The sequence below is a fragment of the Sturnus vulgaris genome, chromosome 17 (assembly GCF_052056855.1).
Source record: "Sturnus vulgaris isolate bStuVul1 chromosome 17, bStuVul1.hap1, whole genome shotgun sequence".
In the NCBI taxonomy this organism is placed as follows: domain Eukaryota; kingdom Metazoa; phylum Chordata; class Aves; order Passeriformes; family Sturnidae; genus Sturnus; species Sturnus vulgaris.
The window spans coordinates 9,394,727-9,411,560 of NC_142259.1; the positions used below are offsets into that span (position 1 = coordinate 9,394,727).

The 16,834-nt window shown below is 49.4% G+C and overlaps 1 protein-coding gene across 3 annotated transcripts; it reads right to left on the minus strand.

The window, feature by feature from the left end:
- Positions 1 to 7,242: 7,242 nt before the first annotated feature.
- Positions 7,243 to 15,556, minus strand: MANBAL (mannosidase beta like). Of its 3 annotated transcripts, none has more exons than XM_088175031.1 (4): positions 15,535 to 15,556; positions 14,024 to 14,072; positions 12,197 to 12,391; positions 7,243 to 9,666 (listed from the first exon to the last, which is right to left on the minus strand). In XM_088175031.1, the coding sequence occupies exons 3-4, from the start codon at positions 12,344 to 12,346 to the stop codon at positions 9,559 to 9,561; spliced, it is 258 nt and encodes an 85-aa protein (XP_088031157.1). In that variant the 5' UTR covers positions 12,347 to 12,391; positions 14,024 to 14,072; positions 15,535 to 15,556; the 3' UTR covers positions 7,243 to 9,558. The 3 variants fall into 3 exon arrangements, with proteins under 3 accessions (XP_088031157.1, XP_088031155.1, XP_088031156.1); XM_088175029.1 differs by lacking the exon at positions 15,535 to 15,556 and adding an exon at positions 15,453 to 15,530; XM_088175030.1 differs by lacking the exon at positions 15,535 to 15,556 and adding an exon at positions 15,375 to 15,500.
- Between the last annotated feature and the right edge of the window lie 1,278 nt (positions 15,557 to 16,834).

Sequence of the window (16,834 nt, forward strand, 5' to 3'; positions counted from 1 at the left end):
ACAGGCTCGCCGCGGTGCCTGTGCTCGGCTGGGGCATCTATCCCGTTCAGGGGTTAACACCCCCCACCCCCAGCCGCTCCTGAAGCCGGTGCCGGCCTCCAAAACCCGGCAAAGTGGAGCTGTGGGTGTTCCTGGGCGCCCAGTCCCCAGCTGGCAGCATCACCCCCTCCGGTGTGTGTGTGTGTCCCTGAGTGCCACTCAGCCAGGTGGGCACACGGGAACAGTTCCAGCCATCCCTCCCCTTGCTCCTCAGCACCCTCTCGTTTCAGCAGCAGCAGGAGGTGGGAAATGCCCAGCTTTGCCTTGGCACCGAGCAGTGCCGGGGTGCACACACGGTCTCGGGCTCAGCCGGGTGCCCCGATGCCTGCACCCAGCCCGTCGGGGCTGCCCGACCAGCTCGGCGGCGCTGGCAGCCCTCCCACCTCCCCCACTGGCGATCCATTCGAGTGTTCCCTGTCACGTTATCCTCCAGGAAGAAAGGGGGTGAAGCAGTCCACTCCGTAAACCCCCATTTAGGTCTTTTATCCGTCACGCTGGGCTGCTGGCCAGCTCCAGTGAACCTTGTATTTACACAGCCAGCACCACCTCTGCCATCCTCGCCCACCCGTCCGACCAACCCTGCGGCCACTCCGCGGGGGTTTTCCAAAAACCCTTCTTGCTCTGAGCAACATCTGACACTTCAGAAACAATTCGGGAAGTTAAAAAGTTTTAAAGAACTATGTGGCGGAGTTTTTCTTTCTGTTTCCCACTCCCCCCCCCCCTCGCCTTTTGAGTTAGTAAAAAAATATTTCCCATGACACTGGCGAAGGCCAGCGAATCCATGAGTCACCAGGAACAAGGAGTCATGCACGCGCCGATCCATGAGCCGTGGCCAGCACATTGTGAGGGGCCCTTCCCTGGGAGGAGCTGTCGCTGATAAGGTCCCTGCAGCCGCGCAGGAGTCGCTTTCCCTCTCGGCTCCCTCCCAGGGCTGGGCGAGGCCGGCCGGGCTCCCCGGACACCCGTGGCGTGTGTGGTCTGGAGGGGCCAGCCCTGCCTGCTCCGTGCCGGAGCATCCAAGCGCAGCCTGCTTTGTTCCGAGGCTTGGGGGGTGATAATTCTTGGCCCACCCTCTCTGCTGTTCAGCCGGCGCGGGGATGTGGAGGGGAGGATTCTTCATCGGATGTGGGATGAAGGAATTAACCCGCTGGTGTGGGGCAGTCCCGGGTACTGCTCTGCTCACCCATGAGGATGTAACGTAGGGGAAAGAGGGGTCTCACCTTCTCCCTGCTGTGCTGCACAGGGATACAGGGATACAGGGACACAGGGACACTCCCTTGTCCCCCCCATCCCAGGAGCACCCACTCAGCAGGGCTGGGGCGCTGCCGGAGGGGAGAACACCCCGGGGGAGTGGGGACCTGGCTCCAGCCCCGAGTGAGCTGGTGAGGATGACTCAGCCTCTACTGGATGCAGACCCAAATCTAAGATGCAATTATGACTTATAAATATTTGTGTTTTGTTTTTCTCTTTTGCAATCAACTTCTTTTCTCCAGGCTGTCCTCCCAATCGGAGTTCCCATCTCTGGCGGTGCCGGCCCATGGCTGGAAGGCAAACACCCACAGCACTGAGCCTTTCAACACTCCAGACCAAGTCCACGACACAACCTCTTCTTCTAAGGTGATGCCAATGTGCAAATCTAAAATTACAAACAGACACTCTCTAAACCCAGACTCTTATCTTTTGGGCTCAGAAGCTGGAATGTGCCCTCACAAGGCTGACATTAAACATGCAGTGCTGGTGATACTGTGATTTAAGATCATTAAAGCAACCCAGCCCACCTCAGGACACTCCTGGCTCAGAAATGAGGTCCAGAGCCTGACAGCCCCTGGCCACCCACTTCACTTTGCCTCCTGCCCCACTCCAAATATTTATCTTTAAGCAGTGTAATGCAAATTGCTACTTTTTCCACCCAACCAGGGATTTCAGTCTCTCACCTGAAACTTACTTTCTTGATATGATTCTTCACTTTTAAATAGCACTGATAAAACCCACCCCAGAGAGAGGAAGAGGGTTATAGAAACTGAAAACCAGATACTTTCAATTTGAACAAAAGTAGCACTGAGTATTTCCAGTGGCTTGGTTATTACAGGACGCCTTGAAATTATACTTTAAAAAGAAATGAAGACACGCTCAGGTATTTCTGTGTTTTCTTGCTGACCTTTACGCGAGTTTCATCAGGAACAAGAAGAATGAGAGTTACGGTGGGCAGATGCTGTCATGCTCATGAGTAAGTAAGTAAGTACGTGGCTCCTTCCCCTCCAGGTGTGCAGATCAAACTGCTCCACAGGGCTCCTGAAATCCTCCTGTGAGGTAAGAGGGTGCTTCTTGGGTCTAGTATTTCATCTGAGCCCTGACCTCCCCAAAGTAACTGTGGATTTGCAACAAAACATCTATTCATCTCCAGCCAGCTTTATTTTTAAGCATCCCCTTGGCACGCGTGAATAAGTTTTGTCTATTGGATTCTGATCCTCAGGCTGCACTTTGTTCACTGAAAATTCCAAATACAGTTGCAGGAATTATTACTATTAATAATATAATGGTTGTGTTTGAGATGCTGGACTGAGAGAGAGGCAGCCACAGCTTTTGCCCTGAAACTTTACGATCATTGAGCTTTACAGCCCTGCAAATAGTGAGTGTGAGATGGGAAATGATCAGCACCATCAGCCCCGTTAGGGAAGCTGCAACTTCAAGCTCAGGAGCTGATTTACTATGGGGGATTGACCAGAATAACCCTGCAGCACGAGCCATTTGGCAATATTTCATGCTAGAAATGCTCATTCTGGTCATTCTCTCCCACAATGAACATCAGGACTGCAGGAGGCAAGCAGTGATCGCCAGCATCCTGCAGGTTATAGGATAAAAAGGGGCAGCTGAGAAAAAATTACCAGGAGGTCTCAGGACCTGCTGTGTCCCTCAGTGTGGTGACAATTTGCTGTGCAAAAGGGGCCCTTAGCCCCAGCCAGGAAGTGTCATTGCAAAATTCCCTGGGGGAAAGGGCTGCAGGGAAACCACTGACTCTGTGACATGCAAATATTTAATAAGGAGGCACCGAGTTCAACAGCTGTGGGCTGAAATTATCTGCATGGTCAATAAAGGCACAACATTTCCTGTCAGGTTTCTGACTGATAAAATATGCTTTGATGCAATCTGAATTAAGTATCTTGGAATAGCTCATTTGGGCAAAAATCTGACACATTTTGCTCCTTGACTCAGCTCAGCATGAAAGTCACACACAAGATGTTGGCATCTCCCAGCATGGAAATTCTGCTTTTTGGCCAGTCTTAGTATCCATAGAAAAGAGCAATTCGGAAAAACTCAGGGAAGCTTATCCAGATGAGATTTATAGCCCTGCTCCTTGATTAGGTAGCAGAGCAGTTAGAGGATGGCTGGCTGGTGCAGAACTCTGGTAGCCACATGCAGGGGACCCTGCCTCAGGGCAGGGACGTTCCCTCCCTGCCAGCACCCAGCTGCTCGCTGGCTCGCCTGCAGCCTGAGCAAGCAGAGCCAGGGCAGACACAAGGGTGGTTCCCCTTAATCATCCAGTCTTGGTCCTTCCAGCGAGGGATGGGCGAAGGAGGCCAAAGTCTGAATCTGAAAAACTTAAACCATATGATGTTTGGATCCGAGCTCCGTTTCAAGCAAGTTCAGTCACGGGGGAGGTAGGGATGAGAACTGCTTGCAGCTTTTCTCAAAATCTGCTCCTCCTGCCCAGGCCTGACACTGGGGGATATCTGCTTCGCCAGAGGAGCCTCCAAGCATCACAAACAGCTGCTCTGTGGGAAGCAGAGCCATGAGGATCCTGTCCTGCACACACCCCAGCAGCTGCAGCATGGGCTCACCCAGCCGTGGGCAAAGCTCCTCGGGGAGTCGGGGGGATGTGACCCCACAAGCTCCACTCCAGCAGCACAGCTCCAGCATGGATCCTGCCTGTGCAGCCAGAGCTGAGGCACAAATAACAGCAGGAAATGTCTGGAGCTGATTCCTGGAGCCGCGGGAGAGGCTTTGCCTGCAAGAGCTCGATGGTGTCTGTTGTACTCTGGACTTTGGCTCGTGGCAAGGTGAATTTATAAGCTTGAGATGGCTTTTGCAGAAGCAGCAGCCAAAGGGAAGGCAGCAGGAACAAGCCTTGGAGCTAGGGACACCTGGGTTATAGCCTGGGCAAGATATGTCTCAGGCCATTTCTGATGCCTTCCATGGCCCCAGTCCATGCTTTGGGACTGGCTGAACTTGACCCAGGGATGGCAGCTCAGAGGCTGGGACGGCCTCTGGCAAGAAACATGGAGATGTTCCGAGTGCAGGTTTCACACAAAAGGAATGCTGTGCAAATAGGGCTTCCAGTAGAGCAAGGTGCTAAAGACACAGCTCCTTGCCTGGAACTGGAGATAGAGACTAGTGAGAGCCCTTAAACCCTTCCACCCGAAGTTCCCACATTTGGGAGCTGAGCTCCTCTCACACAACGAGAAACATTAACCAAGCCACAATTTTTTTTAAAAAGCAGAGTGGATGTGACCCAAAGCAGGTTCACCTTGTACCCACCAGCCAGAAAGGCAGGACTGAAACCATGGAGGAGCCCATCAACCTCAGTGCTCCAACCCCCTGCTCTGCATCGCTGAGTCCTCACCTGGACTGTAGTTTCCCAGGGATGGCAAGCAGAGTGCAAGGAGCATCAAAGCCACACTGGGGCCTCCAGGCAGTTAATGAACCCAGGAAGCTGTGAGGAGGGAAGTGGGCACTGCAAGAGGTTTGGGATTGCACAAGACAGATCTTCTGTGTGCTGGTGAGGAGTGCAGGCAGCACCACAGCACTCACTTATCACAAGCTTGGAAGTGTGGTGTGTGATGGGCTTGGCTCCTCATGGCTTCGAGGGCTGATGTGCTTGGCACAGCTCTCCAGGTGTACCCAGGGCTCCCAAGGCAGGGAAAATGCCTTCCCCAGCTGTTACATCTGCTGGCTGAAAAAATCATCACCAAAAATTACAAAGGGACACTTTTCTCCATCCTGGATGCTCCTGCACCTGTTCCTTCTTTGTATCAGTTCTTGATAACAACAGGTAATGCCCACTGTCATTGGCAGGTAAAATGTGTCTGCAAAGACAGAACAACTGCAGTGGACACGAGTCTACAGGCTGGAAGCAACAAGAGGGGTCACGGGAGAGATTTATGGGGACAGAAAAGCCACAAATTGGGAAGAAGCATCATGAAATGGGAAAATGGGCTGAATTTCAAGGGAGAGGCAGGAAGCCGATTTCATTGCCCTGCAATTACCAGTCCCAGCAAGAGACATTTGGAGCAGCTACTGCACAGTGGCCTGGGTACCAAAAGCCAGAAAACACCCCCACAAACCACTGCTCAAAACTGCCAGAGAAGAGCTGGACCTTGGACCTGCAGTGACTGTCAACTGGTGGAGGAATGCAAACACTGATCACAGCCCACCTCTGTGACCAGGGAGAAAGGGAATGCTTCCCAAACAAATCACTCCTCATGGCTGCATGAGGAAGAGGAGGGTCAGATCCCAGTGCCAAGGCCAGCAATTAAGCTGATCATCAAACTCACAGCAGTGCTCTGTACTCCAGCACTCTCCATTCATCATCCCATTTTCTCACTGCACTCAGTCTCTGATGCCTCATGAGATTAATAAACAAACAACTAAATCAATACAGTCATCTCAATCCCTGCAGGCCACAGGCTATGAACAACACAACTTCTGCCTGAAAGAAGTATCAGTGTGGAAGAGACGCTCCCAGGAGAGAAGTTCAGCACCCCAGATCCCAGCTGTCCAAAAATTAACACACACACACAGGGGAATGGCTGAGCAGTGCCCTGGCAAACGGATACTGAGCAGGTCCTCCCTTCCTAAAGCTTCCTTATCATCTCAAGCATTGCCAGATAGCGTGACCCTCCCTAAACCCAGGCACTGAAGGACTATTTTCATTCTTCATGACAGGCTGGGAAATAATCTGAGCTTATTGACTCGACAAGGGGGCTGCTCTGCAAACATCAGTGCCTGATGGGGCTCAGGGCCTCGGGCTCTCCAGTGCTGTGGGCAGGGAACCTCAGCAGAATCTCACTGAGGCAGAGAGAGGCGTGTGTATGAGAATGAAAGTAAATTAGGTCTGAACAAGATTAACAGGGATTTAATTGAACTATGTGAACTGGAACTCCAGTCACGAGCTACTTATTAGCCCGTCTCAAGGGATTGTGCTGCTGGCACTGGGGGAGCACAAGGATGGATTGTGAGCGTGGGGCAGCTCCAGGGGACAGCCATGGCCACAGCTCTTGAGATGAGCATGGCCAGAGAGGCAGAGCTGCTTGGATGGGATCAGAAACAGGGAAAAGAACTCCCAACTCCCAGCCACGTTTCTTCAGAGCTGAGGCATGTCCTGCTGAGGGACAGGAATTCTGTGACACACTGGCAGAGGAAATCCCTCTGCCAGCTCCTGGCCTTGGGTGGCAGAGCAAGGTGTGGCTGCAGAGGTGCTGCCTACTGGCAGGTACCTGGAGACAGACCTTTGAAAACCTCCTCTTCAATACAATTGACTTAATGAGGTCTTCAGCTCCCTTTGGGATGTTAATTACAAAACAGCCTGGAGAAAACTGCTTGGGAATTAAAGGAGTCGCCACACTAGTCCTTCTCTCTGTTTTGGTTTTCTGGTGAGAGAACCAGCAGACACTTGCCACAGCTCGGCTACCAAGAACCAACAAACACTTGCCAGAGCTTGGCTACCACACTGGTCTCACTGCAGCCAAGAAGAGCCACCAGACAGCCCCACACTCCAGCCATGCAAACCTGGGCTCCTGAAAATCCCTTTGACCAGCCTACTGAATCCCCATCTAATCCCCTGCTTGCATTACTAGAAATGATGCCTTTATTAGGGCTACCTTCATGGGGGCTCTTAGACCCAAAAAACCTCTCATGGGGGGCAAATTGATTTAGTCACTGGATGGTTTTCTCCTTCCTTCCAGGAAGGTGAAGCAGTGTTGGGAAATAGTTTGCTACTTCCAAGTCAAACACAGATACAGATGCACACATGCCTGACAGTATTAGCTAACCAATTTCTCACAGATTAAAGGATCTGAAAGGATTTCCCTTAATGGATCATTTTAATGAATAGGTTATTTATGTCCCTGTGTTCCTATAGTCTGGGAGTTTTGGCAGCTTTCACAGTGAATGTGATAGAACAAGCAGCACAACTTTAAACACAGATTTCTTTTTAAACAAAGATTCTCATGGCATTTATTACACATTTCAAGATAAACTAAAATACATGGGTTATTGGTAATCTCTACATACTCTAAGTTTAGCAAACAAGAGCATTCAAATAGGTATAAAGCTGTCAGGAACAGACTAGGGAATTTATCATCATCCCTCCTCCCCGCAACAAAACCAAACCCCAACATCCATGATTTCCACGGAGCAATGAGTGAGCCAGCCTGCAAACAGCTGGATGTGGACATTGATGCAGTAGCTGCTATTTCAGGTAACAGCCACACACTGCTAACTGGCTCTGAGCTGCAGAAGTGACTCTGTATTTTGGATAACGTGTGTCCTGTGATTTCATTAAAGCATTAACCCCCTGCTTTAGGTAACCTGCAGAAAGCTGGAATTTACATAAAGCCTTTCTCATCTATTAAAATGGAAAGAGTGATCTGCAGTACCTACTCAGGGCTTTTCTTTGCCCTGCAGATCAGAGACAGAGCATAGGTCCATCATGGAAACTGATGGCACAATACTGTTCTTTGTTATTTATGTGGGAACTTTTTGTAACATTTCTTTGTACTGAGAACTTAAAGCAACTTTAGAGTGCTTGTGTCTCCTATGCTTTGTTCTGTCCTCCTGATACTGCCTTCATGTAGCTAGAAAAAAAAAAAAAATTAAAAAGAAGAATTTAAAACAGAACTCCAAGCTGGATTTCAAGTGCAAGTTGGTGCCAGCATTCTGGCTAAGAGCATCAGAGAGCCTGGAGCAGAGAAGTCAGAGTCACACTGGTACTGGGATCCATCTGTCACCCCCACCAAAAGCAAGAGTGAGCAGAGGACATGGCTGTTCTCAGCACTGGTGGTTTCTGTAAATGTGTTGTTCACCTGCTGCTAAAGAACACACACCTGGGCTCACCAGGCATTTGTGACTCGAGGATGGGAGTCTGTGTATGCAAAGAAGATCACAGACTTGCAGCCCTGCCAGGGAGAACCCTTCCTTCAAAGCTGCTCTGAACCCTGGGTGCGCCTCAGAGAGCAGGTTCTCCTCCCATTGACTCACTCCTGATCAAACAAACCAAGATGTGAGCTGGCAGCAGGAAGCTCGAGCTGCTCCACAGAGACTCCGTGGCTACGTCACCCCCTATCTCCTTCCAGTCCTGTCTAGCCATATTTAAATCCAGTCCTGCATTGTCCCTGGGCCTGGAGAGCCAGAGCCTGAAGGAACACAGTGTCTGTGTCTCCTGCCATACAGTCATGGTACACAGCCACCCTTGCATCTTAAAATACCACATCTCCTAAGGCTGAGAACGTATTCACCCTCAGGAGGAACTCAGCCAGAGGAGATGGAGCAGACTGTGGCAGGGAAGGCAGGGAGGGAATTTGCAAGGGCAATGATCCCCAGCTGTGTTGAAAGAGGGCCCACGGTCAGGGATCAGGGACAGCTGGCAGCAGGGTTTATCCATGGCACGGCAAGGCAGTGTGGCTGACACACCCCCAGTGCACCAGCCCCAGAGTCCACCTCAGCAGCTCTTCTCCAGCACACAGTGCCTGCCCTCCCCAAGTTCCCAAGACCAGCTCCACTAGCACAGGCATTAAATTCTGCACCTTCCAGAGTCAAATTGTTTCCTGATTCTTGTAGCCATTGCAATCCCCACCACAGGCTCAGTTCCCTGAAATGTACCTGCTTTCAAAGGTGGGAATAGAAAGGAAGAGTGCATGGGTGGGGAACAAGAGGCAGCGACGCTGGGAAATGAAAGCTTTCATCTCCAGTAGTCTGGAATCTGGTGAGTTATTACCTAAAGAATTAAAGAATATGACAAAGGCATTATGATTAAGCCATAAAATGCAGCCATGTATTTCAGACTAGATGACAACAGAGATGAATACAAAGCTGTGTAATGTGGGATTCTTGATCCATTTGATCCCTCTGCCTTCAAAAAACACAACACAAACTGGTATCCAAAGTAGCAAACCCATGCCCCACTTTCCAAAGGGACTTTACTACAAATCCTAGGCAGCATGGAAGAGCCAGGCCAACAGCCCTTTCTACCCCCCAGAACTGGAAGAAGTCACTTTAATGGTGACTGACACATTAATCAAGTCAAATGAAGTCCTGGATATGTGAAGTCCTCTTTGCTTGTAAGAAATCTATGGCAGAACCCCAACCCTTCCACTCTTCTAAGCTTCTTCTCCCTTGCCCCTGAAAAGTAAAAGATGGCAATGCCAGAAAACCATTAACAGAGTTAGTTGCTTTTGATGTTGTCTCTGAGGAAGCACGATTACAGGTGGTTATTTGGTCTTTGGAGGCTCATCAGTCACACCTCTATCGTTTCTTTTTGGTTTCCTTCTTAGGTTTCTTGCTTATCTGTGGAGCAGTTGCCTTTGGCTTCTTCACTGTCTCTGAATTCTTGGGCTCAAAACTGTCCGAGTCCTACAAGAATTAATTAAGAAACAGTCAGTAACGATTTTTTACCATTTGTTAACAGGTTGGGGATTTGAGTATCAGCCAGAGGAAACAAGTGCTGGGCATCTCTGTTGGAACACATTGATGTCAAACTGAGGCCACATTTAATGAGACATGAGCAGCATCATCTCTGCTCCTTCTGCATGTGCCTTTTGATGAGTGTGAGTTTCTGCACAGAAACAGCTTGTTACCAGAGATGCCATTAAAAGCTGAAGTATCTCAAACAAGCTGTGGAGAAGAAAAACTTTGAAGGCGAGAAGAAAATCAACACTAAATGAAAACTATTTGAATTAGGAAAAGATAACATATAATCACCAGGGTGCATGGAAACAGTCAGCAGGCATTTCTGCCAAACATTAATCACTATCATGTGCAAGACAAAAAAATATTCCCCAAAGCAGCAGAAAGAATATAAAGCTCGGAGCCTTTAAACCAAACCCAAAATCCAAGAAGGGAATTGCAGGCAAAGCTTTCTCCACCTGGACTAACAAAATACTGAGATGTGATGCTTGTTTCCTTCAGAGAAGATGAGAGGTAATATTGCAGCCATGGGAAATAAAATCTAGTTATCTTGTGAAAACACAAGGGAACAGTGCCAGTCTCCTCAGAGAAAGCACACACATGCAGATTGCCTCCTTTCATTAAATGCATTTGAGTATAAATATTGCTTTAGCATCTTGGGTTCTCTCAGCCTGAGTGTGCCAACTGGAAAAGGACACACAAAAAATGGCTGAGCAAGACGTGTGAGTTCCAAGCTTCCAAGGCAGAACTCCAGATAATGGAAGGGGAGGCAGCATCTGACAGTGTCCTTTTAATCAAAGAGCTTGGTTCAAACGTCTCTCAAGTTACTGGGCTATTTCATCTCACATCTGTGTGGCTTTCCAAGGAAGGAGACTTGGCTGGCTTTCCAAAGGCTGTGATCAGTGCACAGGGAGCTGGCAGGCTCCAGGGAGAGGGTTATTACTCAGGGATGCAGAACGCTGCTGCCATAACATGAACACTGCTGCCTTCTAATGTCCAAACTAAGGTAGACTTCAAAGTTTGAGGCTCCAAGACAGCAAAGTTCCCCAATATCCTACCCAGACTCAAGCATTGTTCTCAAGATCTGGAGGGTAACCTCTGGTGTTTATGATCTTGTAAACAGCAAGCACATCAAGAGGAAAGTTTATATACAGAGAAAATAAAAAATAGAGTATGCAAACATCAAGGCATACTACAAATATAAGCAGTAAAAGGTCCTTGAGCCTTATAATTTTAATTGGGGTCTGGTCTCCAGTTTTCTACTCTAGATCAAAGCTTTCACTCTTTTCAACTTTTAAGAATGGGGTTACTTGGTATTTCTCCAAAATTTACTGGGGAAATGATGGACTCTGACAAAGGGGCACTGCTGGCTGCAGGGTAACAGTGCAAAGACTGGAGTCAATGATTTTGGAAGTCTTTTCCAACCTGAATGATTCCAGGATTCTAGGACATCTAATGCCACTGATGGAATCCAGCAACTGTCTGCTCATCTCCCTGCTGGGAGCTGCAGCTCCTGTGGCAGGACAAGCAGGAAGGAGCATGGCCCATGGCAGGACAGCATCACATCACACCAGCAGTTAAAGGTGGAAAGATTGGGTCATGAACTTTATCCTTCACTCTGTACCTCATCCTGAGGCATTCCTTTCCCCCAACAGGTTGAAAATGTCCACACTTCCTCTGCACAGGAGGGAGCAAACATGGAAATAAAGAGTCTGAAAAAAAAAACCTTCCCATGCTGAGTTGTTACTGAAAATATACCATATGCTTTCAGACAACATCTGTATCAAAGCACCAAACTTGCAGCCTGATCACCTGGCAGCAGTGAAATATCTGTCTCCAACACCAAAGGCATTTTTCTCTTTAATGAAAAAAAAACCAGGCAGATGCAGGACATCCCTCAGTCTAGAGGAACAGCTCACCTCAGCCTTTCCCTTTCACCTTCTCCTGTGCCAACTGCATCAAAGGACCTTTGGGCAGTGGATGGAATGTCAGTCCTGAAAACTGTTTTCCTCACCTTTAGGATATATCAGGAATTTCACCTGCATCTTGCTTCCAAAAATCACACACAAACTCAAGCCCAGAGTCATTTCCTGAAAGGCAAGTCCTGCAAAAGGGATGCCCTGCCTGGCAATTAATGAAGGAAATCACCAGCAGATGACAATATGGGTTGGGACAAAGCCTTTTGCAGCCAGGAACTGCACATGCATTTAGCACCTTGTCAATGCTTCAAGTTGATTTTTTCACTGATATTAAGAGAGATCCTGGCTCAGATATTTGTTCCTGACTTTCCTATCTGGTAGTAAATCACAAGGCAGAAGCTGGAGGTGGGAAATCCAGAGGGAAGGAAGGAGAATGAACAATGAAAATACCATCAATCCCAGGGGCAGCTGTGTCTCCATTAGCTACTCAACATTCCCTCCCATTCTGTTTTCTGTGACTCTGCCCATTTATATCAATATTAAAGAGCACTACTTACTGTCTTGTGGGACTTGGACACGGGCAGGATTATGGCAAGCACACAGATCAGCTGGAAAATGGCTCCAAAGAAGAGTCCATAGCGCAGCACATTCTCCAGGAACGTGGGCTCAGGGATCTCAGGTGGGGAGAAATCCAACTCTGCAGCCATTGTCAGTGCACCCTTCTCCTCTACTGCTCTCAAGAAGACTGGTTACTGCAAAAGGGAAAATACAGAGCAATTTTTTTCATCATCCATTCGGGCATTCACTTTCTGTTATCCAAAAATGACAGACTCCCAAGATACTCTTGATCTACTGGAGCAGTAACAAAAAGGAAAATGAAACCTGTGTTTAATTTGGGTGTTAGTCTTTTGTCACCTGCCTACAAAAACAGCCCTTAACTCTTGGTATTAGGCCATTTTTGGGTGAGGAGCAGACAAAAAAATTCATTAAACAATAAGAGAAAAGCTTAATAAGCAAGAATACATTTCTTCCTGAAGTTGATCACATGCAAGATGATTACTATTTATTTTTACTTGTATTTTCTATGTGGTCACAGCCTTTTTTTTTAACATGCTGTACAAACCCAGCTACTTAAACCACACAGAAGTAGAGCTGTTGAAGGCAGAGAAGGAGTTATGTGTACAAATTTAAGTGTGGCTTTAGTGGCTGGTTACACTAAGCCCCATAGAACTTGACACAGTCACACAGGTAGTTTGTGGCAGAGTTAAATATTGACCTCCTGGGTCCCAAGCTTCTCAGCCATGAGACCATCCTTCCTTCCTCCCTTTATCTTCTGCTAATGGAGTTGTCAATTTGGTCTATGAATGAGTAATGGCTTTTTACAACGAGGGAGAACTCTCCTGCCAGAACTGCTAGAGTGCGCCTCAGGAAGTCCCCAAAGGGAAATCCAATTAGTCTGAGATGCCATCACACTCAGCTGTGATTACTGCCCCACTCGGTTTTCCTGAGCTGGATGATCCCGGTGTGCATTCCCTGGATCAGCACTGCTCACTGATAGTCACCACCCTCTGTACCACTAAAGCTTGGGTGTCAGTGAGTTTGTAGGCTGAGTTTGCCTCCTAGAGATTATCTTTGAAGTGAGCTCTGCATTTCACAGGCTGGGAGGAGATTGTTACAATCTGCAGATTGTGACCCAGTCCAGAAGGATGGTAAATGTGGTATGTAATTCCAGCAAAGTTATAGTTGATAAATCTGAGAATCAACTCAATGCCATTGCACAAGAGGCAACTATCACTTGGTGACATACTAGAAGAAGAGGTATATAAATTGCAAAAAATAATTATTTCGTTTTCATTCAGCTGAAGTACAGAATGTTATTCTGAATTTTAGACAGGAAAACATTTCCAACTGCACAGACTGCCAGGATACCCTGCTACTGGTGATTCAGAAGAGCAGATCAGATAAGCACTGGCCTGGGATGGGCTGTGGGTATATATGTAATTCTGCCTTTGAACCAGGAGATAAGAATAGATGACCTCTTGAGGTCCTGTCCAGCTCTGTACTTCAGTGAAAGGAAATGTTTCAAATTCTGATCCAAACTCAGCCAGCAAGGGCTGTGTGGGACGTGTACATGAAGTCAGGACACACACTGACCCACCCAGGCTCAGCCAGTCCCAGAGGCTGCTCAATGCTGTGAGCAAAGCCTGCATGCATGTGGCTCATCCCGATTGCTTTTGCCTTTTAAATCACCCCCTCTCCCAGCCCAATAAAAACAGAATCACCTCTGAGTTGCATTTATCTCATCTGGATATCTTTTGAAAACATTATTGTTGCCTGCCCCTGTCCTCAAACACAGCAGGAAGGGATGTTCCTTCATTCCTCACCTGGAGTTTTCTCAGGACAAACTCCTACTGATAATCCTGATTCACACACCTGAAACACAACACAGAGATGAACAAGAAAAGGAAACAGATACAATGAAAAAAAAAATCTCTGTCCTCATCTTCTACAACTCTCTCCTCCTTTCCCCTTTTCTAGCTCACCTCCCTGGAGGGCATTAGTACTTCTCTACCAAATCCAGGTGACACGACCAGCACCAAGAGTTCTCCTGCAGGCTGGCAGCATCTCCCCCACAATTTGAAGCAGTATGCCATGAAATATGATCAGAGAAGACCTGGCATTGTGCTCCAGCTAATTACAGCAGTGTCCTTGTTTGCTCAGGCAAGCCACACTCAGACCATTGGTTTTCCTGCCATCAGTGGAGCCAAACTGAGCAAAATTCCTCAGTTTTAAAAAACTCCAGTAGTTCCCACAATGCCCACAGCCTCTACCTTGCACCAACAGGTCCCTGGATGATGGAGCCTTCCTCCCTGTTCCCAAGAAGCTCCATTTCACCATTTATTCCTCGGATAACATCTCTTCTTCTCCACGGGCTGTCAACTGCTTTTCTCCTCACACCACCTCACCATGGCCGCACTTAAAGCAGTTCTTCTCAAATTGCATTTGAAGATCAATACTGCCATGTCAGACCCTGAGAGGAAGCTGCCCTTGATCCCTCCAGCTTATTCATGAGGTCTGATACTCAATGAATGAGGTAAATAATAATAAATAATCAACGTATTTCCAGGATCAGCCATCCACCAGCCAGGAGAGACTCGAACCTTTCTTCTTGCTGCACTGCGTTTCCCAGCTGGCATCTTCAATCCCTGGCACTACATAAATTACTAGCATAGGACAAAGCCATAGGCACGGCTCATGTAATATATATTAGCTTCTCCTTGGGGTGGGAATAAAGTAAAATTAAAGATTTCGTCAAAAGACGAAGCAAAAAAAACTCCAGTTGGAATTTTTAAATGGCTTAGCAGGTGTCGGGATGGAGTTTGGGCAATTTCTACGGGCATTCCTATCTGAATGCACGGCGGGCAGCGCGGCCGAGGAGCCCAGCGGTGGGACAAGAGATGGGGCTGTGACAGCAGCAGCTGTGCAGCCCCAGGGAGAGGACACTGCCGTCCTTCTTCCTCCATCCCTCCATCCCTCCATCCCTCCTTCCTCCATCCCTCCATCCCTCCTTCCTCCATCCCTCCATCCCTCCTTCCTCCATCCCTCCTTCCTCCATCCCTCCTTCCTCCATCCCTCCATCCCTCCTTCCTCCATCCCTCCGTCCCTGCCGGGCCAGCCCCCGCGGTGCCGCCTGGCCTCGGCAGGACCAGCGAGCCCCCCCGGCTCTGCATTCGCCTCCCGGGGCGATGCTGGAGCCACCGTTGCCCCTCGCCAGCGCCCCTTGCCCGCAGAACGCAGCACGGCCCCGCTCACCGCCCGCTCCGCTCCCGGCCCGCGCCGCCCCGGAACCGCTTCCAGCCCGGGGCGAGTGCTTCCGGCCCGGCCCGGCGCCGACCGCTCCACAGCCATCCCGGGAAACCGCCCTGGAAACCACCCATGGCAACCGCCCCGGCAACCATCCCAGCCACTGACCGCTCCACAGCCATCCCGGGAAACCGCCCTGGAAACCTTCCATGGCAACCGCCCCGGCAACCATCCCGGCAACCATCCCGGCAACCATCCCAGCCACTGACCGCTCCACAGCCATCCCGGGAAACCGCCCTGGAAACCACCCATGGCAACCGCCCCGGCAACCATCCCGGCCACTGACCGCTCTACAGCCATCCCGGGAAACCATCCATGGAAACCAACCCTAGCAACCATCCCGACAATCATCCCTAACAACCATCCCAGCAACTGCCCCTGGCAACTATCCCTAGCAACCATTCCTAGCGGTTGCCCTGGCAACTGTCCTTAGCAACTGTCCCTAACAACCGCCTGTGGCAACCGTCCGTAGCAACCGCCCTGGAAACCATTCCCAGCAACCATCCCTAGCGGTTGCCCTGGAAACCATCCCTGGCAATTGCCCTGGCAACAGTCCAAGCAACTGCCCCAGCAAGCATCCCTAGCACCCATCCCAGCATCCACCCCTGGCAGCCCCAGCACCCCGTTGTGTCACCGTGTTCCTCAGGGTGGCCTAAGGGTGGTCTGGGGCCTGGGGGCCCAGGGGCAGTGGGAGGCTCCACTGTCTTGTTCCTCCAAATCCCCTGCGGCCAATCAGCCTCATGTGCTGTGCCCCACCCCGGCTGTGGGAGCCTATGGGTGCTGACCCCCTGGTGATTCACAGAATCCCTGAATTAATAAGGCTGGAAAAGGTCCTTGAGGTCACCAAGTCCAACCTGTGACCCAACACCACCGTGTCAACCAAACCACAGCACTAAGTGCCATGTCCAGTCTTTACTGAAGCACTTCCAGGGATGGTGTCCCCACCACATCCCTGGGCAGCCCATTCCAATGTCTAATCACCCTTTCTGTCAAGAAATTCCTCCTAATGCCCAACCTAAACCTCCCCTGGTGCAGCTTAAGGCTATGTCCTCTCATCCTGACTGGTTGCCCATGGCAGAAGCTCCCCCTCAGGCTTAATGTACTCACTCCCTAAGTCCCTGTGAGTGTTTTAATCCCTCCATCAATTATGTGGCCTTTCGGTCCTGGTGGGTTTCTCTTTACCCACAGGTTTTCATCTCTTCCCCTGACATACTCAGGCAGCAACAATTAAGATGTGCTGCTGTCTTTGCTCTTGACAGGAACTTTATTTTTAACATCCTGTCCAGTTTCCAGCTCTGAACTGGAGTTGTCTGGATAAGATGACCTAAAAA